The sequence below is a fragment of the Haemorhous mexicanus genome, chromosome 15 (genome assembly GCF_027477595.1).
Source record: "Haemorhous mexicanus isolate bHaeMex1 chromosome 15, bHaeMex1.pri, whole genome shotgun sequence".
Taxonomy (NCBI): Eukaryota; Metazoa; Chordata; class Aves; order Passeriformes; family Fringillidae; genus Haemorhous; species Haemorhous mexicanus.
In genome coordinates this window covers 2,425,065-2,452,581 of record NC_082355.1, presented here as the reverse complement: position 1 = coordinate 2,452,581, position 27,517 = coordinate 2,425,065, and the positions used below count along the sequence as shown (strand labels likewise).

Sequence of the window (27,517 nt, the reverse complement as noted above, 5' to 3'; positions counted from 1 at the left end):
AAGCAGCAGAAGCCATTCACTATCATTCCACACACACAATGACAATGACAGTATTTCCTCCACAATTTTTATTTTAAATTACAAAGGATGTTGCATACATTGATGAATTTGTATCTGAATAGAAGTGTTAGGGATCAAGGGTGACAGAGTAAACAAAGTCAATAGTTTAATTGTGCCTCTTTTCAAAAAAATAAAACTGCACAACTATTAACCAACATTTAACATTGCAACTCTTAACAGATCATGCTTTGAACAAGGTAAATTTATTTTCTAACAGAGACAAGACTTTCAGTAAGTTTTTCTGAGCTCCAGTTGGAAGTTGATTATAGAATATCAAGGACAGCATTACAATCATGACCCCAAGCATAGGCAGAACAGGATGCCATGTTTTGTTTAAAATGCCTTTTTTTGTTTTTTTGCATCTGCATGTGCCATCAGCCTTAAGAGTCCACCCAACCACAAATACTGAGCAAGAAATTTTCCTTGGATATATAATACTCTGGGAAGATAGATGATTCCAATCAGAATGTGTGAATATCCATCATTATAACAGAGATTAAAATTAAGTTTTCTTACTAGGTTCTGTTTCCTAATCGGAAGATTTTGGTAGTGTGGGATGTGCTTTTTCCAACACCAGAAAAGCCAATCCAGAAGTTTTCCTTACAGAAGCTAGTTAAGTCACACAAATTTGTCTTTAAATATACCCAACTAAAAATTACTTTAAACTCCAGAAAAACTCTTAACAATGATCTGAAAAGTTTGGATTTTTTTTTTTTTTTTAATGGGGGAAACAAAATAATGCAAGTGTGTCTTCAAAGAGCTGTGGTTCCACTTTTAGCTCCACAGCTTGTTAGAAAGACAATAAATTCCAAGTCAGTATTTGCTCCCATGGAAGTTCATGGATGTCTAACAGGCTGAGGATTATATTCAGAGTGCAAAGACGCCTTCTCGAAGCACTGGAGGGAAAACATGGCATATTGTGAAATGCAAGTTGTAGAAAGACAGAGATTTTTGTTTGCTGCAAAGAAGATACAGCCCAAAAGTGCCATCTTTGATTAATGACATTGAAGAATCCCAATTTACATTGGGAGATATTCAAGAGTGGTGTTTTCTCAACAGACTAATGCCCTTAATACAGTTACAAGAAGGATCAGTCACTGAGGCAGCAACTGTTTGAAATGTACTTCACACGATCCCTGGGGTAAACAAAATAAACCTCAGCTGTGTGCAAGGCTGTGTCAACAAGCCAAGACCACATCTAGCAGCACACTCCACTAGGTGATTCCAACTGAAGCCTCCAACTTCAAAAGAAAATCAAATCATGCTTAGATGCACTCTTGAAACTCGGGTCTCAAGGCCAAATACAGATCCTGACATCCACGCTCCAGAACTGGGTTGTGCCTCAGCAGAATTTCAGGAAGACGAGCAAGCACGTTTGAGGAGCAGAACTGCATTTGCTATTTCTGCTGGAGGCAGCTTGGATACAACCCTTGGAAATTCTCCTGATAAAACCTTTTAGAGCTTCTTAAAAAAAAAAAACAAAAAAAAAAACATAGCTATGTTTAAATGATTTATGGAAAAGCACATCCAGTCATTATAGCTGTGAATAAGCTGTTTCATTAATGAAGGCAAATATTAGATAAATATTGGGGGGTGTCTTTTAAAAATAAATTTTAAACTGACACCTTTACATTTCCAAAGTGTCTGTTTGCTTTTAGGTTAGTTAAAAGACCTTTCATCCATGTTAGGTTGGTTTTTTGTTTGTTTACCTTCTTTAAAAAACCCCAACATTTCCCTGGCCCTCTTAGTATGGAAAAAAGTCAATCTATAAATTAGGAACTGAACACAGCTGAGCCTGACTCTCACATCAGCTTTACAGCAATACAACTTTATTAAATCACAATGATTTCAACTGGTATGATAAGAAAATCCAGCCCATCCACACGTAAACATAGCTTTAGTAGTAAGTCTCTCTCATCCCAAAACACAAAAAGTACTCACCAAGTATCAGTAAATGTGTTCAATAAACCATAAAAGGAAGCGTTAGCAAAAGGGGTTTCGGGTTTAAAAACACCCTTCAGGAGCACCCCCACGTTTTGCAAGGCCATTCAAAAACTGGTCTTCCATAGAAATACAAAAGGACTACTGAGAGAAACTGAAATCAGCCCTGTCCGCACTCGCTCCAGCACGCTTAAATCAGCTCTGATTCCACCTCAGAAGCTTTGACGAGTTCAGAGGGAATGAAAAACACTTAGTTCTAGATGTACAAGTAAGGCACAATATAAAGCCACATCATCATCTGTCATGAAGGGAGGGGAAGGACGAGGGTCATACATGGTACAGCAGAACAAGCAGCCCATCGATTCCAAGTGTGGCACCTACGTTCAGACTGACGAGATCTCGACAAGAGCAGTTATGACAGCATGCTTTTAATATGGAAACAAATCCTAGAGAATCCAGTGTATCAGAAAAAGGAAGAGCTTTCTGGTTGTATTAAATCAAAAAATAGATCATTGTTTTTGGATATAGGATTAAAAGTGAATATTCACAATGCCTACACTCAAAAACAAACAAACAAAAAAAAACCCCAGGACTTCGTTAAGATCCACATACTATGTATGAACACTGAAAATCTTTAGAAAATGGTCTTCTCTAAAGATCACCCCAAAACGCATGCCACAATTGCCAAAAAACAGAACAAGTACATTTGTTGGTTTTTATACCCTAGAAGATTTTCGTTTGTGATAAGTATACACTAAATGTATATATTTTAATGACACTAGAGGAAGCAGATTGTTACTGGCATTAAAGTACAACCATTTCTAGACGGTTTAAATGCCACAGAGTCCCCTGGTTAAAATGTAAAGCTGCACAGCTTGCCTATGTCACCTTTATGATAAAGTTAAACCAGCAAAAGGTCTTATCTTTACTCTACATTTTACTGCCAGGTTTTATTTATCTCAAGTATCGCTGCAGCATTCTGACCAGCCCAGAGTTAGCAGCAAGTGGCAGGAATCATATAAAACGCAGTTTCTTTTTTTTTTTTCTTTTTCCTCTTTTTTTTTTTTTAAACAAAGTGCTTTTCTAAGATATACATACATATAAATAGTTACAAAATAAAGTGTCAACATTAAAAAGCTCAACTATTTCAAAGCTTTAACTTAAAATAATACATAGGAAACACTGAAATGCGAGGGTATGGAACTCACTAAAGATTCAAAGTCGACTTTGAAATGCGAGACCAAAATCATAGTCTGGTTTTCAGACAAAAATAAAAAGCTATAAAGTTGTGTGTTGCCCAGGATTCCCAGGCAGTAAGAAAAGGGGGGCTTTTAAATACCTTGTCAGTTGAATTTGTCCCAGAAGTTTTTACCTGATTTCAAACTGCTCTCTCTCAATAACCAGATGCTGCCTGGCCTGCAGGGTTTGGATGCAGCACAGGGACAAGCTCCGTGTGCCAGCCCGGCTCAGGCACAGCCTGCATCTCACAGGACACATTCTCTGTCGGGGTTTTGGGGGCCCTGGGCAGCTCCACAACAACAAGAGGAATACACCAGACCCACTGTGGAAAGCAGCAGCCAACTCTCACCTCACCTGAACAACAACAACAACACCACAAACGCCTCAAAGGAAAACACCCACATTCCACTCAGATTTTGCAAGCCTTAAGTGGATTTGCAAAGTTTTGCCTAAATTGCCCTGGGTATTTGTTCAGTCTCTTGTAGGAGAGACTTTCTGAACAGCTCAGTAGTGGTATTTTGGCCTCCTCCTCCCTTTTGAGTCTTCCAAAATATTTAGGTACAAAGGAAGCTGTGAGCGTGGCAGGGCCACCACTTTCACCAGCCACTCCTCCTGCACTGTTACCGATTCAGGCTTTTTTCTCTTATAGTACAAAATAATCTACTCATAAACAAAAAGGAATCACAGTACAAACAAACTCAGACAAACTAGAAACGAAATGGAGAAGTTCCCCAAAGGGAGTGGGGAGAAAGCCTTCATGGACTTTTGCATTTTTTTTTTTTCAGCAGCTACATTTGAAAATATTTGGTATTTCTATTTTCAGTAAACAGTGTTTTGTCATCTTTAAATAGGGAGAGAAAGAACAGGGAGGAAAAGGAGGGGGGGTCCATGAAACCAGAGAATGATCTTGCCTTGAGATAAAGGACTTTCTCATCAAAGGCTAAAGCTTTTATCTGTACGTTAACACTGACTACAAAGCCAACTCTTATTAGCAGAAGAGCAAATAAGAACTTTGTGTTAATATTCTTCAATCATAGAAACTACTGAATTAACAAGAATAAGTCACATATAAGTCTGAAGAAGCTAGTTTCGAAATACCTGTACAAAAATATAAAAGTCTATAAATTTTTTTTTTTTCGTTTTGTTTGAAGCCTGTGTTGATCCTTGGAAACATCACATGCATAATAATACATCAACTGGAAAAGTGGCAACTAAGGAATTAGATATTTGTAGCTCTTTTTTTTTTTCCTCTTTACATATATACACGTTACAATAAAAATAATTTTATTTTGGTTGTTTGGTGGAAGTATACTACAACAAGCTAAATACTTTTTTTTTTAAATTCTCAAAGTCGAAAACTATTTTACCAATAGCTTACTAAAATCCAAATATATTAAAATCTCCTACAGTAAGTGCAGAGAAAAAAGATTTAAAGACTCCAAGACGGCCACCAACTTATCTACCATGGAAGCGAACTACAAGAACAGCAAAATAATATTGTTATGTATGAATGCTCCTTCTGTAGATAATTGGACCCAAACAAAAAAATTCACAGTTCAGTAAGATCCCTAACCCTGACCTTTAATTTTTTTTCTTTTTTTCTTTTGTTTTTACATTCAGTACAGTATCATATAAGCTGTGCAAAACTTTACTTAGACTGGCAGTTCGCCATATCAGTTGCATTTGTCTTTGGTACAAAAATAAACAATCGCATTAATGTGCAAGTATTTGTTTTCTTCCGGCCAAAGTACCGAAATTGAGTTTTCTAGAGCCATCTTTTATACAATACATAGACTCTGTGGCATATATCTACATTTTCAACATATTCCTATATACATTCAAAAATTTTTAAGAGCTGGAACAAATACATTAAAACCTAAAATCTCACCATCTATACAGCTCGGTTTTGCCCCTCAGGGTTTTCTTCATACAAAACTTTACCAGCTTATACTGATAGCTCTCCCCACAAAATACAAGGCACAAAGAATATACTTTTTTTTTCTCTTGCTTGCACGGACATTTAAATACTCTATTAAGCTCAGAAAATTAAAGTCTTATATGGCACACTAGCTCTAATGCTGCGTGTGCTATGTACAAGTTAATGGTTGCAAAGAAAGCTTACTGGTTTTTTTTAAGAACAAAGAAAGAAAATCTAATTATTTAAAAAAAAATTACAAAAGAACAAAAAACTCCCTACATTGACAGCTTCACCAAAAAAATGCTTCCTCTTACTTCACTTGGACCATAAACCTGTCACAATGTCTGGCAAATGCTAAAACATTTTCTCTAGCAAATCCATGTTTTTGCTTCTAAAACAAAAGTGATATATTCTGGTCCTAGATCATTTGAAAGAGAACTCTCATTTCTGCCCTTGAGCTTGAAGCAGCTTTGAAACTATCTGGTCTATGGTCCAAAAATGCTCTGCAACATTTTCTACCACGCCGTGATTTGTTTTCCTACACTGTTACTTGAAACCAATGGAACCTACAGGTGAGTGTTTACAGAATGCTAAGCTGACATGCAGACCAGGATGCCATTTACAGCGAGGAACTCGGCAGCACAGGCAGAACCTGCCCCAGGAGCAGCTGCAGGCCTGTCCTACACCTTGGCCATGGGTATCCGCAGCCCCACGAGGCCGCCCGTGGCGTCTCCCTCTGCCGTCTTCTCCAGCACCTGGTTCACAAACTCCGACGTCTGTCCAGCTACAGGAAGTCCTGAAAGGGAGGGAAGAGAAGCTGCTCTCAGGTCACTGCTCATGGCACATTCCTACTGATGCCTCAGGGTTTAGCTTTTCTATTTTTCACATTCTGTGCTGCTTTAGTGGGTGGGCCTGAGCCTCACATCAGGGGATGGTGAGCTCTGTGCCCAGAGCAGGGAAACAAAACAATTCCTGCTCCAGCTGGGCACCAAGGACAAATGATCCAAATCTCAGCCCAGGAGCACAAACCCCATGGGCTGGAGAGAGAAAAACAAGAGGGACAGGACTTGATCAGCTCAAGCTGGGCTGGGACAATGAACTGCAAGGTGCAAATGGAGCAGAGCTGATCCCAGGGAGAGACCCCGTGCCCGGCCGTGCATTTTGGGGCCATTTTGGTTCATCTTGGGTGCAGCCCTGGCTGGGCTCTGGTGCTGCCCCAGGTGCATCCATGGAGGCTTTCAATAAATCCCTACTTTATTCTTTAGCTCTGTCTGGCCTCTCCTCTAGCTCAGCCTTCCCAAGGCATCACTACAGGTGACCAAAACCAGGGGACACTTCGGTTGGGACAAAAGGAATCAGGAAAGTGTTAATTCGTTCCTCCAGATCAGAAATTGTTTGCAATCAAATATAGAAAGCCCAGAGGAGGCACCAGGATGATCAGAGAGCTGGAAGGAAAGGCTGGGAGGACTGGGGTTGTTCAGCCTGGAGAGGAGAAACTTTGGAGTGACCTCACAGTGACCTCACAGTGCCTGAGTAGGACAAGATTGAAAGAGACTTTTTACAAGGGATGGAGGGACAGGACACAGGGAATGGCTTCACACTGCCAGAGAGCAGGGTTAGATGGGATACTGGGAAGGAAATGCTCCCTGTGAGGGTGGGGAGGCCCTGGCATAGGGTGCTGAGAGAAGCTGTGGCTGCCCTGGATCCCTGGAAGTGCCCAAGGCCAGCTTGGACACTGGGGCTTGGAGGCACCTGGGACAGTGGAAGGTGTCTCTGGTGGAATGGGATGAGATTTGGGGCTCCTCAGGGCATTTATGATTCTGTATCTCCATACCCAGGAAAATACACAAAGTTCACTGCTTACCAAGAGTGTCTTTAATAAGTATGTTCAACTTTTGTTCCATGTTGATTCCTCTGTCATCTTTAGGTACCTGCACCCGATTAACTATTTCTTGTTTGATGGAGTTGATGACAAAGAGTAAATTATCTGCAAAGAAAAAAAAAAGCATTAGCTTTACATCACATTCCCCTGGAAGGGATTCACAGTTACACACACAGCTATCTGTGTCAAAGGTGTCACATCACACTTACTGTAAAATTAAATGTAATAGTTTACATCAAATACTACCAATATTTTCAAAAATATTTACAGAACATGCACACATCTACATAATTTACACCTGCAAAGTAGCTCAGCATTGCAGGTAACCCAAGTTACATTCATTTCATTCAATGAGCTGGGTTTTTACCAACTCTTTTCTCTATGAGCCAGCCAGGTTACATCACGGTGCAAAACACAGACTTGCCCAAACAAAAAGAAAATTAAGATGTGAAGAGTTGTATTTACCATATTCCGTGTTCAGACCCCAGAGTTTAACTTTATTGGCTTCATACTGGGCTTTCTTTTTTAGTCTACAAGCCCTATGGCAAGAAGAGGGGAAGAATTAGAGCACTACCAGAAATTCCAGAGTAGTAAGAGCCACATGAACTCATCAACCAACCCTCCCAGAGCTGTGATGCACAAACTCATCCATCCTCACTCACCTGCTCAGAGAACACTCTGCTACCTGCATCTGCTCACATCTGACACTTGTGGAATTTGCCACTGTTTGCACCACAGCTAAGGAAACCAATTCCAGTGGAAACACATCCTTATCTAGGGCACAGGCAAACCACAGCTCCCAAGGTGCCAGCTGCTCTGCTTTTTGATAAACTGGAAATTCCCATTTGATAAACTGGAAATTCCCATTTGATAAACTGGAAACTCCCATTGCAGAAGCTGCCACATGAAGCAGAATTTCTTTAGGCAAAAATAATTTGGATCTTCATCACTCACTTGTAGCAATCCAAATTTTCTCATCCCTGCAGCTTTACCCAGTGCATACCTGGAAGCCAACTTGTTCTTTTCTTTCCTTGACCTGGGTCTGGCAGTTAAGGGAAGTTCACTGACGGGTGTCAGGTCACTGATCACCTTATTCAGCTTCCTCAGCTCGTTACCAATCTGGAGGAGTTTTCTGGGGTTGGGAGTCAGGTCTTCTACATCAGTCCTCCGTGACTTCTTTGCTGCATATTTTCCTGTTTTAAATATGCAGAAAAATGAGTAGGGAAGTGACATAATACATCCACAAACCTGTGAGAAAACACGCTAAAACAGGCATTTTTTGGGTGCAGTTTAAGTTCCTTTGTTCACTGCAGAAGAATGGGCCGGAATCAGGTGATCCCCATGGCCTCCCACAATAGAAAAAGCATTTCCACACAAAGAGCTTTGTACAATTCATATTCTATCCAGATCAGATAAGAGCAAATACTGCTGGCAAGGCCACTGGATGTGACAGAGAGCATACACACAACCCTGCTGAAAAATGTATGTGACAAGTTCAAACCCTGTTGTTTTGCTGCAGCTGTAAACTTGTAAACTCATATGCAGCCAAAATATCCTCCTGCACACCCCAGTGGATTAAACTCCTGAATAATCTTATTGCCAAAGAAAGAGTGCTGAGGCCTGGTGCTGAAAAAATCTTCAGCAATGCTGAGATGAAATCATCCACATAAATGCCAGTTAACCCTTTTTATTTTATGTATTTGAAGCTATTTAAGGCCTGGTTTTGCACTTGACTTAAAGGTCAAGTGGCCAAGTGTCTGGTGGGTTTGAGTCCTTAGAGCATGTTTGGTTATTTGGTGTTGGATAACAAACATAAAATAGTGGAATCACAGAATGGTTTGGGTTGGAGGGGACCTTAAACTCATCTTTTTCTCCCCCTTGCCACGGGCAGGGACACCTTCCACTAACCAGGCTGCTCAGACCTCCATCATGAGAAAGAGCAGTGATAGGGACTTTAGGTACTGCTATTTCACTACAGGATAAAGAAGCTTTTAAAAACTAAGGACATTCAAAGAAAAAATGTTTTCTTCCCTGAATAAATCTAAAGGTAACAGCAACAACAACAAAAATATCTTATGATTTAAGAGAAGGCCAATTGCCATGTTAAAGGCAGTAATTTTCAACTCTAAGGGAACATTAACCTTAGAACCAGGGAAGTTGGTTTAAATTGCTCCTTCAAAGCCAAAATCAAATGGAGCAGCCTAAAAGAGGTCCAGTGAGAAGAAAACAAAAATACCCCTAAGAGTGGTTTGCTTTGGGTGATGTTAATCATGTTTGTGGTGCAGTAATTGCTCACTGGGAATAAATCAGTTATTAGAGAACTGGTTTAAGTTTCTAAGAGGGCATCTTAAGGAAATAGCTTATTCCCAGAGGAGTAACTGCTTCACTGTGCTGCATTCACAGGGGGAAAACAAGGAGGGAGGAGCAGAGAGAGACAGTTGTGCCTTAGTGCTTGTCCTCAGCTCATACCAGTCCCCTGAACTTGGCACCCCAGAGCCCTCCCAGCCTCCTGCTAACACAGGCAGCAGTGACAGGAACAGCCACGAGCAGCAAACATCAGTCAAGTCACCATCCAATATTTACAGTATCACACTGAGAAAGCTTTGAACTCTCGGGGTTTCCACTGAGAGCCCTTGGAAGTCACAATTCTCAATTCATCCACACTCTTCTGGAAGAAACCACACTGAAAGTCCCTACTGTGTGCTCACAGTGCCTTCCCTGGGCACTGCAGAGTAACAGACTTACAGTGCTTGAACTTTCATGGCCAACACAACTTCCCAGCACTCGCAGGGAGAGGAATTTGGCTGCTGACGATGTCACAAGGACAAGACAGTCATCTGTGACCAGAATGAGGATTTCTTACCATGGTGGAGCCCATTCTTCTGGTACATGTTGCTGGGCAGGGTGTCCCTGTCCCACTCAGAGGGCCTCAGCATCCTCTCCTGCTGGGATGGTGTCAGCTGCTCGCTGTACTCCCAGAAGTATCTTCGCTTGCCTCTTTTCCGAGAGGAGATTGCAGTCATTTCTTTCAAATCCTCCACAGAATCGTTTTCATACCCTAAAAGGATGCAGGGGGTTGTTTACATACTGGTGACAGAATTGTTTGCAGCCCTTTAGCAGCAGACTGAGGATTCAAGTTGAGAGCAAAACCACAGCCAGCTCTGTTTTGCATTATCTAACACTTGGTTTCCAGCATCAACTGCTCTTGGGTACTTGCTTTAAATTCAGCAGAGACACTGAGCCACTGATGGGCCTTCATTAGTTGAAAAACCCAAAATTATTTATGCATTTAAAGTTCCTTTATGTTCTCTGACCCCCTAAGCTGTAGTTCCCCACAATCCCAGCAGGGCCAAGTACAGACAGCAGATGTTGGACCATGTTCACCAATCCTGACAATTTTCCCCGTGAATTGGCAGGAACACAATCCTAACTCACCTCCACATTTGACAAAAAGCATGGAAAGAGAAGAAGATTAAATAAAGATGGATTAGCAAAAGACAAAAAAGAAAAAATTATTCAATTATAGAACACTCTGAGTTGGAAGAGGCCCACAGGATTGAGTCCAACTCCTGCTGCTCCTGAGTCCAAAGACCTGCAGGGAATAAATCCAAGCACTGATCCCTCCTTGGCTGGAGGAAGGGACTCTCTTCTCAGGACAGTGACCAAAGGACCATCTAAGCTGAAGGGATCTGGACCCACTGCTCAACCTCCTTCTCCTCCTCCTCTTCAGTGGGATGAGAAGAAATGACCCTCAGGAAAGCTGTACAATATTTTAGAGGTGAATTATGATGCACTTGAATTATGATGAACTGCTCATGAAGGACATAGAAATTGTAATGCCACTGCCCACATCAGAGAAATATTTAACCATAACTATGTAAACCAAAACCACAGGTTTTCAAGCCCCAGATATGCTTTAGAAAATAAAGATAATCTATACTAAGGTTAAAAAAAAATCTCAAACCACTGCATGACCTTTTGTGCTAAAATGCTAAATATTAGTTTACATTTACTCAAAAGAGGAGCATTTCTAAACATCACATACTGTGATGGAGCTAAAGGAAAAGCCACCCATGCATGGACTGCAGGCTTAGCAAGCCTTGACCCCATATGCTTCAGCTCTGCTTCATCTTCCAGCAGCACAAAGAGCACTTTCTTCCTTTTAAAACAGTCCATTCAATTAGTCTGTTTGCACTTGAAAAACCAGTTGAAAGAGGAAAAACAAACTTTCTTGCTTTGGTCTGTCTCTCACATCATAACCCAAAGCATGGACAGAAGTCAGGTATGAAGAAGGATGAAATCCATCCTGAAGTTCTGTTTTCTTAATTTCATCAACTCAGTTACTTGGGTTCTCTGGTTTGTTGCAAAGGCAGGATTTTAAAGGCAAATCAAACAATGAAACTTGCTTTATAAAGCATTTGTGCTGTATCCAAAGTTATTGACAATTTACATGAAATACAGTTTCAAATGCCATAAATATTTGTAACTGTAGTTCCATTTTACTCAAATGCTGCTTGACATAAGTATCAAAATACACTCAAAAAGCCCACTGACTTTCCACCTAGAAAAAAAGCTATGTAATTCATTCTACAGAAATATATAAATTGAGCCCATCTTCATGAGAACACAGAATCAATCTAACCAATGAAAACAAATCTCTGTAAGAGCTGAAGTGTACAAACGTACAACAAGGTTAAAATCAGGACTTCCTGTTTGCTTATTCAAGCTGTAATTAAGTTAGCAACTTCAATTACATTGACTTAATACATCCTGCCTTGCAAGCCCAACAGTGACCTGCTGCCATTATAAAGTGACATAAAAGAACCCAGGGCAGTGTCCTAACCTAACACACAAACTTGTTCAGCTGCTCTGCACTGCATTTATTCCTCCTCTTAGCAAAGATCACACAGCAGGGCAGGCTTCTAAGAAATCTCAAAGGCTTCTTGTATGGAACTCAAGCCCTTCCCAACCCCCTCCTAGAAGTCCTCCTTCACATCCCTCCCTGTGGTTTGGGGTTTAAACTCACCAGGGTTAAACGAAGCAGAACAGAGAACAGGCTGCACGTGACTCCTGCCTCTCACCAGGTGAAACCCAAAAATAGCCCCAGTGAAACAAACCCAGAGCACTGCTGCTCTCCAGCCCTTCCCCACAGAGCCTTCTGGCAAATCTCTCCCAGGGTTTGCCCCCAGCTGATGGTCCAGGTGCTCAGACTGACCTCATGCAGCTCCCTAAAACAATCTGTGTCTCCAGGAGCACTTTTTCACTCATTTCTTCTCCAGTGCTACTGGCAACTGAATAAATTGCTGCATTTCCCATTTCTGCAATCTCCTGACTACTCCATGGAAGGAACAGTCATTTAAAAGTCTTTCTACTAAATGAGGTAAGAAAAATATACTCAGTAATAGCAAAACCACCACATTTAAATGCCAGAAAAGGCCTGGGCTGGTAATTCCCATCATAAACTACCTTAGCAGGAGACCAAAATTGCTAAATCTGTGTCATGGTGATAATAAAAACACTGTTGTCCAAACTTGCCTGAGAGCCAGTCACATTTTTAGCTATTTTTCCTTCACTATATCTAAATATTTCCTCAGATAACACTTGAAGAAACCATTTCATTCACTCTAAAAGCATACATGAAGAATAACCAAAAGTAAATTATGCATTAAAAAAAAATTAGAGGGTCAGCAATAACTAGCAGATTTTTGTCCTTTCAATAAATTACATCCTCTCTCAAAATACCAACTTATTTTGCTTTCAGACCTTTGGAAGGTTTCATTTTCCTGTGCTGTGCCTGTTTTTAGATATTTAACCCATAGTATTTACCTTTAGAGGTAAAAAAGCAACACAAAATACAAAAGTGACATGATTAGAATACCTGGAGATGTTATTTTCTAAAATAGACAAAATAGATGATAAAATTTTTAGTATCACCACATTTGAGGTGAATGGTTTTAGGCTTCATTCATGGAAGGGTTTGGCAAGCTTGGATAAGCCCAGATCCTCAGCTACTGCCGCAGAATGTGGATTGCTGGTCAGTAAAATCATTAATTAATTAATTCCACCCACAGCATTTAACACAACCTCTCTTTTCCAGGGATCCCAGGCCCCCAGTGCAACACATCCCCCACGGGCTGCAGAGCTGGAACAGCTGCTCAGGGCCCCAGAAAGCAGAGGGAGTTCACTCCAGAAGGGAGGGAGAGGCTTCAAAATGTTAATAAAAATGTGTTGTGTGCATGTGAAAGTAGCATAAAGGGCAGGATGCTTAACGAGTTTAATGCCAACGCAGGAAATCTAATTAGAAAATAATTTCATCTGAGAGTTCATTATGACAAACACTGACAAGCTTTAGGGAAGCTGCTGCTCAACAAGGAAAAATTTCAGCTGCTTTATCCCCCTGAAGTTACATATTGCCAAATGTCTGAATACTTTAATTCTTATTCCCTACTACAGGGCATTTATAAGATGTGAATATTGTAATAGTTTATGAAATGAAATTAATACTTGAGTCCAATCTTGTTGCTTTCCCTGCAGAATTTATTTTTATACAATGTTACTACTCTGTTACAATCTAGGTGAAGGTTCTTATTCCTGCTCTTAGAACTCCATTTTTAAAGGCAGGAGAGAGGAATTCAGTATCCTCTGAAGCCCCACTAAGTGTTACTGCTGAAACCACCTAGAAATTATTCTATTAATTTCAGTCATTCTATGGATTCTGTGGAAAAACTGTACCTGAAAGCAGGACTTGAATAATTATGAAATCATTTCACTCAGGATGGGATTTCATCCTGACAGATCCAACTCTGGATAAATTCACAGCTACGAGAAGCGCTAGAAAGCTCTGCACATCCTACCAGAGCTACAACCAAAAAGGCCACACTTGCAGGCAGCTGCTCTAACCTCAGGCTACAGCTGGGCTTCCTGTATTCTCTATCATTATTTTTGTTGCACAACCACACTTTGTGCAGTTTTTCATGAAATAGGGCAACAGAGACTTCGCATACTTTGAATAAATTGCATTTTGCAAAGCACTTAGAAAACGTGGGAGGAGAGTTCACAACTTAAGATCAGTGCTGCTCATGTGTAACTACCAGGAGTTCAAAAGCTTTCCTTCCCACTCAGAGGACAAACCCAGCAACCCCCACATCACCAAAGCCCAACCCTGCTGGTACCTGGCTCTGAGAAGGTGTCGCTGATGTCATCGTCCTTATCGTCCTCGTAATCCTCCTCCTCATCATCGTTCTCAGACAGCTCGTGCTCGCTGCCAAACCCTTCATCGTGGTCCTCATCTTCAATATCATCCTCATCCTCCTCCTCCTCCTCAGGCTCTGCTTTAGCTGACTGTTCACCCAAAGTGTCTGTTACAAAAAGAGAATAATTGTGCTCTTCTTTCTTCTGCGAGGAGTCGGACACGGACGTGCTGGCGGAAAGGCTGCTCTCCCCCACAGCCAGCCCCGGGCTCTCCTGGGGAGGGCTGAGGAGCAGCTCTTGAGTCTCTTTAAAAGGCAAACCAGGAGTTGTGCTGTGACCATGGGGGGACTCGAGTCCTTTTCTCTCCTGTCTCTTTGCTACAGCCCCACAGTAGCAGGTGTTCTCCTTGGCTGCGTCGGCGTGCGCCTGGCTCAGCACGGGCCTGCTCTGCGGCAAGGGGTTGATCTTTACTTTTGCTTTTTTAACATAGTCTTTACATTCCACGTGAATGTTCACCTTTTCACTGCTGTACACGTTGGTCTTGGCCATGATCTGTGTGCTGGAAGCAGGCTGGCTGCCAGCCTTGCTGGCCTTCTGGGCACAGTCCGACAGCGCGGCCTCGGCCTGCACGTTCTTGGAGGAGCAGAGCGGCGCCGCTGCTCTGCTCGCCATCTTTTTGCCAGGTAACAAAGAATTTAAAGGGTTTTGTTTTACACTAAAGAGCAAATCAGGGTAATAGAGTGAATCTGAGACAGGCTGGGAGTCCTCGCTGTTCAGCTGAGCCAGTGTGGGTGTTTTGCTTATCACCTCTTCATCCTGGTACGGGCTTGAGAAGTCATCGAGGCCCAGGTAATCCACCTCTTTTGTTCCCCAGATGTCACAGCTGGTTAATTTAGTGTACTTAGTTAAGTCTTCACAGTAGGTATCCCACTGCTCCCACTTGGAGGTGAAAGCAGCTTCTTTGTCCAGGATGTCCGTAAAAGACTCCAAGTTCTCAAGGTCTTTGCAGTCCTCCATGAAAAGCAAGTTGTCCCTGGAGCTTTGCTGATAGTCCATTTCTCTGTCCTGTGCACAATAAGATAAGTTAAAAGTTAATACAAAAAAAGTATCCATCATCTCTTTCCTCTCCTTAACCTGGTAAGGAGAGCTCAGTTCCAGTGAAGTATGAGAGAGTGGTGACACAGGAAGAGACCTCAACTTTCAAGTAAAAGCTTCTTTTGAAGGTCAGAATGAAGTTCAGCTCCTGTGCTTCAGCAACAGGTCCTTCTGAAGACACTGCTCTTCCTCTAACACTGTATTTTCCTGCTATTACAAATCCATCTGCTCACTAGGAACTAAACCAGTACCAGTATCCATGTATTTAAAATATGAAAGCCACCACAGGCATCTCTATAATCTAGGTCAATCTTTGCTGTGTGTTTAACAGAATACACTTAACTTTACCAGTTCCTGGAAAACCTCATTCTAACACAACCAATTAATGACCACGAGTGACCTTTCTCCTTTGATGCAGAGAGAAAATGAAAGAGGAAATGCTCATACAAGTAGCTTGTGAGTCAACTTTTATTTCCCTTCCCTCTGCATTCACAGCTTGGGTGAAGCAGAACATAGCAGAGGGAAATTCTTCCCTGTGAGGGTGGTGATTCCCTGGCACAGGGTGCCCAGAGCAGCTGTGGCTGCCCCTGGATCCCTGGAAGTGTCCAAGGCCAGGTTGGACAGGGCTTGGAGCACTAGTGAAGGTGGATTTGAGCCTGTTTGAAGAAGTGCCTGCTGAGGAAGCATCACACTTGCTGGACAAGCAGTCCAGCTCTTCCCTAATCAGCAGCCAGCAATAATGAATAATTTTCCAACATTCTTGAAGCAACACCCCTTTATTCCTACAGGAACTGGTGAGGAGATGAAATTCTGGGCACACACAGGTGACCTACCAGTTCATACATGAAGTCTGGATCCGAGCTGCTCGCCAGGAGATCCGTGCTCATCAGGGTCTGCTCTGAAAACAGGTGGCTCCGAAAGGCATCCCCAAAAGGAGGGTCCATTCCACTCACACTGGGCTGCAACACAATGGACAGACATTTCAAACATCATATGAAAAGGCACATTTTCATCTTCAACAAGCAGAAAGAGGATCACCATTCCTCCTAGTCTCAGAAGGTTTTCGCCACCACAAATAAGCACATCACTCCCCAGAGCCAGAGAATGCTTCAGGAGCAGATGACAACATGCAGGAGCAATCAAAGGACACATTTCTATCCACCACAGAGCTGCAAGAGCATTCACTGCTCCTTCCTTCTTACTGCTGCTTTGAAAGTCTTATGTTAGCCCAGTTTTGGGATATGTTGGCATTTGCAGAAGGTGAGGGCCCATCCTGGCAAGATCTGTGAGTCCCTCTAATACAGATCATTTTGCACTAAACCAGTGTGGACTGTGTTTAGAGCCATTAGAACTCATAAAACTTCCATACAGAATTGTAAGGAAAGCAAAATTTATGACCACTAAATCTAGATTGTTACCTCTCTCTCAGGAACGAAGTGAAATTTGGCAAAAAAAGCATTATGCAGGATGACTGGGCATGCAGGGAATGGGCAGCAAGGCCTTCTGCTACATTTAATTCCAGCCCTCAATTTCTCTTCTAGACACTCTCACCCTGAGGGTTGGGAAGGCAGAGACACTGTGCTGCTGAAAGTCATTCAGTGTGCTGAGGGTGAATCACTGCAGTAATAAAAGGCTGTTCTGCTCTCCAGGCATCCTCCCTCACCCACAGACAACGTGGCTGAAGCTTCAACAAACACAGGACCAAGAGCAGCACCACAGCTTCTACCACAGACACTACAGGGACCTATAAAATATACATCCTTTAATCTCCTACACGTCTTCCCTCCTAGTGCTGGTCAGATTTGTTCTTAAACAGAGGCAAAATTATTTACAGAAGTGAATAAAATCCTAGCAGACTTACCTGAGGCATTTCCAAGCCCAGATTCCCCAAATCCAATTCCAAACTTCTTGTTTTATTTGCTTGTAGATTCCTTTCCAGCTTTACTTCAGTCTCAGGGAGTTTACACCATCCATGCAATGAAATTTTTCTTTAGGATAACTTCAGTTCACCCTGATGGAGCTTTTCTATTTGTCGACTTCTGTGCAGAATAAACACAGCAAACCCCCAAGGAGGTGAGTAATCCTTCACCAACAAGGTGAAAGCTTAAAAACAGCAAAAGGCAAGAATTTCCCCTGAAATTTGATTTTTTCTCATGCTGGAATGTGTAGAAATTTTCTTCCCCTGCCATCTTTCATTGAATGAAAAGCCACAGATGCTACAGAACAGAGTTGCTGCAAAACCATTTCTGGCCAAGTTACATTTTGTTGCCTTTTTTCCTCTCTGCTGAGACCAGCAGCTCTACAGACACACCTGAAGAGAAAACCGTGCCAAATTGGGAACAATAATCAGCACACTGCTGGGTATCCAAGAGAGAGACAACCTCTATGACTAATGTAACAGAGCCAATAAACTCTAAAAATGTCTCAGGCAAAAGTCTCAAAATACAAATTTCAGAAGAGGCAGAAATGCTGCTCCAGTGGTATCTCCTCCTTCTCTTCAGGGATGAATCCATCCAGCATCAGATAAAATTACATCAATCACTCACACAGCAACATCTAGTGGTAGAGGATCACGGAAACCATCCAGCAGGAGAGCAGAAGAGACAGATTTCCCCAAGAGAACAAATTAAAAACTGCCAAATTCACAGCTGTCTAATGAAATATCTTCTCTATTAATTCAAGTAAGGCATATGTTGAAATTGGACCAATTTATTTACTGGTAGTTTTACCTGTTTAAGAGTTTCTACAGACCTGCTCTACTTCAGATGTTTGTCTAATGACTCTTCTGAGCTTAACCCAGCATTTTGAACAGTGTAAGGAAAACCCTCACTCAGCATTGCTCCTAAGTCAGACTTTGGTGCAATCTGCTCAGGCTGTGTTTATTCTCCTCTTTTGAAAAACAAATAGTAAACTCTAAGTGTTCTCCCACAGCTCAGAGCCCTCCCCCAGCAGCACATGACAGCATCCCCGTGATTATTCCCACTTTCAGATGGTATCTCAGCTACTTTGTCCTCTTTAGCATATGGACTATCAGACTGTGGTAAAAACAGACACTATGCAAAGAAGTCTTTACTTATCAAACAGCCTGCTTTGCAAAGAGCAGCTGGAATACAAAGAACAACAGTTCCAGGTCCAGTTTCACAGGAGTTCTCAGCTGAACCCTCACTGCCCCTGCCAGAGCACTGATCCTCACAGGGCCCTGTGGGGAACGAGCCAGTTCCTTGGGAAAAAAGCTCATTTCTGCTCCAAAACCTCCAGGGAACCCTTTACTTATTTAAAAGTGACATTTAAAGTGAAGTTTGTGCCTCAGCAAGTCCCGTCTCCCTTCACCCAGCAAAGGCCACACCACAGCAGGATGGTCCTTCCCAGGTGGGGACGTGGCAGGAATGACTGAGTCACTTCACTTGGGCTAGGAGAAGGGGTCTGTTCTTTAAAACAAACACAGGGATGTTCTCAGACAGAGAAAGAGAGGCAAGGTTATGATTCTAAATACCTGAACACTTTCTTTCCATGCAGGTTGATGCCTTTTTCATCAGCACATCAGATGAATGCTTTGACATCACCACCAAACCACGTCCTTCATTCACAAGGACACTGCCAGAGTTCTCCATGATACAAAGGGCAAAGAAAGGAAACATTTGCTGCTTCTTCACTGGCTATTCTGTGCTGTGTTTTTTGTCAGAACATGGGCCTCAAGCTGTTCCACACACAGCCAGCAAAGGGAGTGAAACTTCATCTCTACTGACACTGATTCCAGTACCAACCAACCAACACTTCCAGGGGCCAGCTTTTGGATCACTTCCAAATCCTCAAAGCAAACATGAAAGGCTCAGAATACTTTTACCATCTCCAAGACTGGAGTGATAAACTTCTTGCACTATTTAAGAATGCCAGTGCATGTCCTCTCAGGTCAAAGCAGCGTATCAGCTAACCCAATTAATCTTGTAATTCTCTTTCTATTTAATTTCTGATATTTATAATATTAGTATTTAAATGTGACTTGAATCCCAGTAGCATCTAGTCAACTATTCCACAATGCAGGATTTTTCTCAGCAGCTCTGTGGAGAGGGAAAACACAGTGAGGCCATGAAAAGCAAGACATTGCCTCAGGGAGCTGCACAATCCAGATATCCTTCATGCTCCCAAAGAGCAGCCCTGCTTCCAACTGCTTTCCAAATTTCCCAGAAAGATCAAGGTCACCATTAAAAGCCTCCTGCTGTTTACACCTACCCACCAGTGCTTCTTCACAAACTGGTAAATAGAGATGTATGGCACAAGTCAATGACACATATGGGAGCACAGGTGTCAAATCAGAACTTCCTGTGAAGGAAAGTAATTTGTAGACTGCAGTTAAAGTCCCATTCTTACAGAATTTATCATTACTGGCACTTTCAGCCCCAGACTGAGTTAGAAAAGAATAGTCCAGCTGTTGTGTTATCTATAATGAATGCAGCTCTGAATGAACTAAAAGAGCTGTGGCAGAGCTCAAGTACAGCGGCACGAAGAATTACTGAAGATAAATATAGCAGGAATTTCTACTTCAGGACAATTTCCATTAATGCCTTCCATCAGCCCTTCCCAAATGCAGAGACAGGTGGAATACAGAGCCCGAACAGCGGGCAGGGTGCCTGCTCCTCTGGCAACAAACAGCCTGCAGGGAAATCAGATTAAGGTGATTAAGGAGGCAGGCCCCGAGCTGGTTCTGTGTCTGCAGGGCTGGAGTCACATCAGTGCCCAGCTCAGCTCCTGCAGGAGGCTCCTGCCTTCACTGGGGCCTGAGACAGGGCAGGACCTGAGGGGAGCCTGCCACACACATGGAGAGGGACTCTACAAGGCATGGGGTGACAGCACAAGGGGAATGGCTTCACACAGAGAGCAGGGTTAGATGGGATATTGGGAAGGAATTCCTCCCTGGGAGGGTGGAGAGGCCCTGGCACAGGTGCCCAGAGATGCTGTGGCTGCCCCATCCCTGAAAGTGTTCCAGGCTGGGCTGGATGGGGCTTGGAGCAAGTAGGGACAGTGGAAGGTGTCCCTGCCCAGGGCAGGGAGTTAACACGAAATAATCTTTAAGGTCCCATCTAGCCCAAACCATTCCATGATACTGTGATCTTGGGAACAGCTGTGTCCCTGCAACATTTAAGAATCTGGGCTACTGATGGAGGCATGCACGGGTACATTGGTTAAAATCCCATCAGACATCAACAAGGATCCAAAGCCTGTCCTGTGGAGTTAACATCTAATTAATCTAATGACAAATCCTAATTAAAAACGATCCCCTGTATTTAATATTTACTTTCTGAAGAGGAGGAGTGGTTCCAGGATGCCCAGGAAGGCTGAATTTCCCACAGGAGAGCAGCAGATGCATTACCTGGGATTACTGGTCTAACCCAGCCCTCAGCAGGAGCTGAACTCCAAACATGCAGCATTTAGGAGACACAGTGCAGCTCCTGTGCATGGGCTTCCTCTTGGGCCACTAAAACACCCTCCTGGCACAACACAGCACCTCCAAAGACACCCCTCAAAGAAAAAACCCAAAAATTCAGCTTTTAGCTTAGCACCTCTGAAAGTCTTCCTCAGTCACCTGTGTGAATCATTTGTACCGTGGCTGTAAGGAAAGCTGCTATTTCTGGCCCAGTTCAGCTGTGTACTCTGTACCACTGGAAAGGCACATGGAGCATGGCTGTGCTGTTTTGTTGGCTGCACAGTGCTCATTATCCCAGCAGCTAAATGCCTGCTGTAAGTGCATTACAGGAACAATTACACTTGCACGATGGTGACTGCATCACACAGCACAGCTTGTCAAAGGCACAATTTTGATGCAGGTATAAAAAAATAGCTCATGAGAGCCTGCCAGTATGAAACCAAAAAGCTCAGCCTGAAACATTCATGGCCAACTCTGAATTTCAGAGAAAGCACAAAAACTACACCGTGTGCTTGGAGAGAACCATTACATACCTTGTACTGTTTGTGGTATCTGGATATTTTATGAAATATTGGAGTTGGAGATGCAAGAAGTTCTCCTGCATGTCTCTTAACAACATTGTTTTCCTTCCACAGTTTGTGCGAGCTTGTTTTCTGTTACAGAACACCCTCTGCTCAGGGCAGTCTTCAAGCTGAGAACATGCAGACTGCCTGGGGTCCATCCCTGGAGGTGTCCAGGGAACATCTGGAAATGGCACTCCGGGCTCTGGTGTGGGTGAAAAGGTGGGAAGCACTTCCAGGTTGGACTCAATGGCTTTGGAGGACTTCTCCAATCTCAATCAATGCTTGAGTTTCTTTTGTTTCTGAATAATGTTCCTGGTTTTTTTTTTTTCTTTCTACATAATTCTTCAATGATTATCAAGACTTTAAAAAATTCATTTACCTTTCTCCCCCAGCACAAAGACATGAAGTTTATTAGTACTATTATTATTATTATTTCATAGCAGTGAGCAAAGACACTCTTTTAAAATGTCTTCCTGTATTTCCACCCACTGCAGTCTCATTCCTGGACTCACAAAAGCAGCCAAGTCCCCTTTGCTGGTGAAGGATTCCTATTAAAATGCCAGCACAAGCATCTAAGGCATTATGCTCTTTGCTTTTTAGTCCTGAGAGAAAACAATACCTGCTTAAAACCCCAGACCCTGAGTCTGACAAAGCACTGCCATTTAAAAGAGCTAAAGATACTCAGACTGTTTCACTTCTTCTGAGCCTCTTCCCTTCAGGAGAGAGAAACTTACTTCACTGTCTCTGTTCCTGTTCCTCCACTGACCATCCCTTCCCCCCCAGAGGTATTTTTCCAATCCTACTTGCCCACAGCAGACAGCCTTCAAGACCTGGAAGTGACAGCTCTAAAGAGAAGCTCTGGTCTGCAATCACACACACACCACCCCAGGCAGCAGAGCCCCCAGAAGAGCACAGAGATCATGGACCCCTGTGCCAATGCCAGTGCCCAGCTCTGGGGGTGCCCCAGCTGTGTCAGCAAACAGGCAGATCCCAGAAACTGATGGAATCAGTCACAGAATGGTCTGGGCTGGAAGGGAGAGTAAAGATCATCTGGTTCCACTCCTCTGCCATGGCAGGGACACCTCCCACTGTCCCAGGTGGCTCCAAGCCCCAATGTCCAACCTGGCCTGGAGCACTGTCAGGATCCAGGGGCAGCCCCAGCTGCTCTGGACACCCTGTGCCCACCCTGCCAGGGAAGGATTTCTGCCCAGTATGCCATCCAACCCTGCTCTGTCAGTGTGAAGCCATCCCCTGTGTCCTGTCACTTGTAAATTGTCTCTCTCCAGCTGTCCTGTAGATTCCCCTCAGGCACTGTGAAGCCATAACTGTGTCACCCCAAAGCTTCTCCTGTCCAGGAGAACAATCCCAGCTCTCCCAGCAGAGCTGCTCCATCCCTCTCATCCCCTGGTGCCTCCTCTGAGCTCTCTCCAGCAGCTCCAGGTCCCTCCTGTGCTGGGCCAGGGCTGGGGCAGCTCTGCAGGTGGGGTCTCACCTGAGTGGGCACAATCCCAGCCCCTTTGCTGCTGCCCACTGGGGATCAGCCCAGGGCATGGGGGGCTCCTGGGGGCCAGGGCAGCTCCAGCTCTCGGCCACCAGCACCCCCAGATCCTTCTGCCAGGGCTGCTCCATCTGTGCATCCCCAGCCTGTGTTTATATCCCAGTCTGCATTGATATTGACCATCATGCAAGAGGCAGAAGCAAAACAAAGTGATTACTTTTAATATTAACAAACATTCTGCATCCACAGATTTTGTAACAACTATGCCCAGATTAATATTTTCCTACTAGAAGCACTTTTCTGTATGTTCTGGAACAAAGACTGAGATTTATTCTTATTTTAGTGCTAAGAGTGGGATGTGCAGCATGTAAAACTTATTAGAACTATATTAACAGACTTAAATTAATTTTTTAAAATGGTTAAATTTAAAATAGTCATAGTATAAACCTTATTAAAATAACACTGCAGAGTTAGGAGAGCCGTTTGCACATAAGAATTAGTTGTAAAACTAACATTTAAATTTTTTTTAGCTGTAGTCTTCCCCTGAATTAGAGTGGGGTTGAAAGCAAAGGCAAAAAACAAAATCAAAACTAAACAATGATTCAGCTTCCAATCTCCAGCAATATTCTACATCCTTACAGGATGGCTGTTCCTATATTTTTTTCTGACAGAATCTTTCAGACTAAGAGAAAAATTAATTCTGTAGTTTCCAGGAAAAAACAAGAAGCAACACAAGTCTTATGATGAAGGGAACAGTACAGTCTGGTCTACTCTTCATACTGTGAAATTATGATTGTTATACTCCTGTTAGAAATGGGGCATCTGTACCAAATACTTCAAAGCCAGCAGAAAATTAGAAAAATGCATCAGTCAAAATTGACCAACAAGTAAAAAAACCCATGGCTTAAGAGTTTAAAACCAGAAGGATTAAAAAAAAAAAAAGGAGTATTTTTATAGCAAGGTCTAAACATTAAATCTACAATTTTAACAAAACTTTTAGTTTAGCTTTCATGCCAATGCCAACTCTCAAGCACTTCTTATGCAGTGCCAAATGTCCTGATCAAGGTTTGATGTTAAAACATTCAGCTGAACTTCCCAAATCACAGAGCAGGGACACGCAGGCCATGGGAATATAAACCTGTGGGTTCTCTTATGCCATCAGTCTGTCAGTGGGACAAAAGCTTCTGTTTCTCTCTTCCTTCAATCTCTGTCGTTCACAGGCTGCTTGCCTCTCTCATTATTTAAAAACCACCTGGGGAGGATGCTCAGGGGGCCCGATGCCTCTGCTGTGGATTGCTCTTATCAAGGAATACTCCCATCAATTCAGAGTGATTCCTTCTTGGCTCAGGTGAACTATTGGCTGTGGACATGTCTGAGGTCTCTGAGCTACTGTTATTTATGCATTTTAAAAGGAATCTCACCGAGATTATTTTAGCAGGAAAGGTTTCTTGCAGAAGGATCACACCCAGGGATGCTGTGGCTGCCCCTGGATCCCTGGCAGTTCCCAAGGCCAGGATGGATAAGGCTGGGAGCACCCTGGGACTGTGGAAGGTGTCCCTGCCCATGGCAGGGGGTTGAAATTAAATAATCCTTAAGGTCCCTTCCAACATAAACCATTCAGGGATTCTATGATTTATTTTCCATAGAAATTCTGACATCTCGTTTAAGCAGCCAACGATAGAAATCGACCACATTTCTAAAGCACCTGCATCTGCCTCTCTGTAATTTTTGTTATGAAAACACATTTAATAATAATCACAATTAACCTTCCCCACAAGGATGCTCGGAAGCGACCTTAGAGGCCTTTTAAACGCAATCTTTAAAACATTTAGAAGTGTTTAAAAGACAATACGAGTATCTGATTCTGTTCTGCCTGTTATGTGGAGCATGATTTCAACAAGTTACCCCTGGAGTGGCAGCGACAGAAAGATCACGATCACTTTAAGTGAGAATCGCACATTTCGGCTGGCAGCTCCAAGCTCCAGCCTGTTGCACGGGGAAGTCCGAATAAAGACCGAGCGTTTTACACCGAGTGGGACAGCGGAATTATCCTGGACACCGGCAGAGAAATGCCGTGGGCTGCGGGGCGGCCAGGGGCGAGGGAGGGCACGGCAGCGATGCCGCGGGTGGGGAACGACGCCCAGGGTGGGGACCCTGGGGACAAAGGTAAATAACAAAGGTAAATAATAAAGATTGGATTTGAGTCCTCGCTGGCACCAGGGGCTTTAATCAAGGTGTTCCCGGCTAGGAACCGGCGTGAGCTTAGAGCACACACGGAGAGGTGTCCGACACCCGTGTGGGGACACGCTGAGACCCGCGGGCGGCTCCTGAGCGGCCCGGGGAACTCGCGGATGTTTTATAACCCAAATCTGCGGGGACGGGCGGGGAGCGGGAGACGGGAACGCGCCCCGTCCTCCCCTGAGCGCGGGGAACGGGACCCCCTGTGCGCGGGCACCGCCCCGGGCCGGTCCCGACGCCCAGGTGGGACAGCCCCCCTGAAGCAAAGCGCTGCGGAGGGACGGGCAGCGCGGGCGGCCCCCGCGGCCACGGCCCCGCGCGGTGTCCGCGTCCCCCCTGCGTCCCCCGGCCCGGCCCTGACCCACTAACACACCTCCGGCCAACATGGCCGCCCCGCCGCCCAGCGCAGCCTACCCCGGCCGCCGCCGCCCCGCCCTGCGCGCCCGCTCATTGGCTGGTTGCCCCACCGCGCGCCGCCCCATTGGCTGTCGCGCCTGTCGCTCACCCGCCCAGCGGCCCTTTCAAGCTAGGGTGAGGCGACATGTAAACAAACCCCCTCCCGCCGCCCCGGCCGCGGCCCCGCGACCCCCGAGCCGCGCCCGCCACTCCGGGAACCCACCCGGCCACCCCCGGCCCCGCCGCGCCGGACACACCGCCCAGGGAGCCGCGTCCCGCGGGGGACAGCCACCGCCTGGCGACCCCCGCCTGGGCTGCGGGCGGCCGGAGCGCACCCGCGCTGCCCGGGAGAAGCGCCTTCCCGGAGCCGCGGCTCGCAGCGAACAGCCGTCCCGCCGCTCTGGCATTACATAAACGCCGCGCTGGAGCGGGGACGGTCCCGTCCTGCCCTGCCTCACACTCACAGAGCGGTGACCCCTCTCCGCCCCCTCTGCTCCGCAGCCTTTCCAGCGGAGCCGCCCGTCGGGCACCAACACACCTGGGCACAGAGACCCCGCACGGCCACGGGTTACCCCCGGCCGTCCCCGGCATTCAAACAGGTCGCAAACGGAGGAGGCGACCGCGAGCCCGAAAGGCAGGAGTGCGGGAGCTGCCGAACCCTTCTCTCCCCTCCCGGGCAGCTCCTCCGCCCGCACGCCCAGAGCGGCCGGGCTTCCCCGGCAGGACGGCGCTTTCCTCTCCCCGGCACTCGCTGCGAGACTCGCTTTCCTTGTAAAGGCACGGGCCGCTCCTGCCGGGCGGAGGCTGGAGGGGACAACGCCGACAACTCCCCGCTCAGCCCGCGCTCCGTCCCTGCAGCTCCTTCTCACCGCCCTCAGCCCGGCCCCGGGCCCCAGAGCCCCGCTCCGGGACCGGACACCCCCCGCGCACTGCTTCTCTCCCGCGGCCCCGGCAGCCACACCCCCTCGGCGGGCGAGCGGAGCGGAGGGGCCGCTGGCACCATCCCCGTCCCGCTGCCCTCGGCAGCAGGGCAGACACCTCCGTCCCGCTCTCCCTCCCTCCCTGCAGCCCCCTGCCCGGCGACACCGCCTCCTCCCGCCAGACCACACGGGCCCCCCGACCCCCGGCGCCCTCGGTGCCGCGCAGCCCCCCGGAGCCCCGCGGCCACCCCGAGCCCCTGACTCACGGCGCTCAGCGGGGGCCACAGCCCCGCGCGGCCCGGCCCGGCCCCTCCATGCGGCCCCGGGTTTGTTTGTTTATGTCCCTTCCTGACGGGTTCCCGGAAATCGCGTGACTCGACCCTCACGTGGCCCGAGGGGGCGGGCACGCGCGGGGGGCGGGGGGAAGTGGGCTGCGCTGTCCAATAGCAGGGGGTTGTAGCTGCCACGTGACGGCGGAGCGGCGCGCGGGGGGTATTTAAGGCGGGGAGGCGGGTGCCTGCGGCGGGGCGGTGGCGTGGCCGTGGCTGCCGAGCCTCGCGTCCCACAGCCCGGTGCCGCTGCTCTGCGGCCCCACTCACGCACTTACCCCCTTCATCCGTCCGTCTCCTACCTGCAGCTCTGTAATTTTTCCTACTGTCTTCAGCTACATGCACAACCACCTTTCACAGTGACAAGTGGCTGGCCTGGACTGCTTCAAAGACAACTGGAGAAATTATTAGTAATAAAAATATTAAAAAAATAGAGCCTCCCGTTCTTATCTTGCTATTTGTAAAGAATGTTTTCAATTCTTTAAAGAAGTTTTTGCATTTCACCCCATTTATTCTATTTTTGCCCCAGAGAGTCCATGACATTTAATTCTGGAAACAAGGGAGCAGCCACCCACCTCTAATAACTCAGCCCTTCACAGGAGTAAAATGCACCAATGATTTCCACTAGAGGAAAAGTAAAATTCTATAAAGTCTGCAGAACAATTTCTTGTGAGGGGCAGAGATGCAGATATTTGCATTTCCTAAACAATATGAACAAAAGCAGTTAGAAGCATTTGAAATGACCCTGACCCGAATTCTCGCTCTATATATTGCCAGAGTTTATGACTTAAAAGCCTTCATAACTTGACTGTGGAATCAGCTTCC

At 45.2% G+C, this 27,517-nt stretch overlaps 1 protein-coding gene across 1 annotated transcript; it reads right to left on the bottom strand.

Moving 5' to 3' along the window:
- Nucleotides 1-53: 53 nt before the first annotated feature.
- On the bottom strand, nt 54-26,771 carry CREBRF (CREB3 regulatory factor). The gene is made up of 9 exons (XM_059860295.1): nt 26,630-26,771; nt 17,188-17,365; nt 16,160-16,285; nt 14,213-15,296; nt 9,904-10,098; nt 8,044-8,233; nt 7,506-7,579; nt 7,023-7,145; nt 54-5,954 (listed from the first exon to the last, which is right to left on the bottom strand). Exons 2-9 carry the CDS (start codon nt 17,194-17,196, stop codon nt 5,839-5,841), a joined length of 1,917 nt encoding a protein of 638 aa, XP_059716278.1. The 5' UTR covers nt 17,197-17,365; nt 26,630-26,771; the 3' UTR covers nt 54-5,838.
- Between the last annotated feature and the right edge of the window lie 746 nt (nt 26,772-27,517).

Coding starts and splice junctions, on each gene's coding strand:
- CREBRF (XM_059860295.1), bottom strand. Junction 8,234..9,903: donor GAAGAATGGGCTCCACCATG/GTAAGAAATCCT, acceptor TATTTAAAACAG/GAAAATATGCAGCAAAGAAG. Junction 5,955..7,022: donor ACTTATTAAAGACACTCTTG/GTAAGCAGTGAA, acceptor CCTCCCTTTCAG/GACTTCCTGTAGCTGGACAG.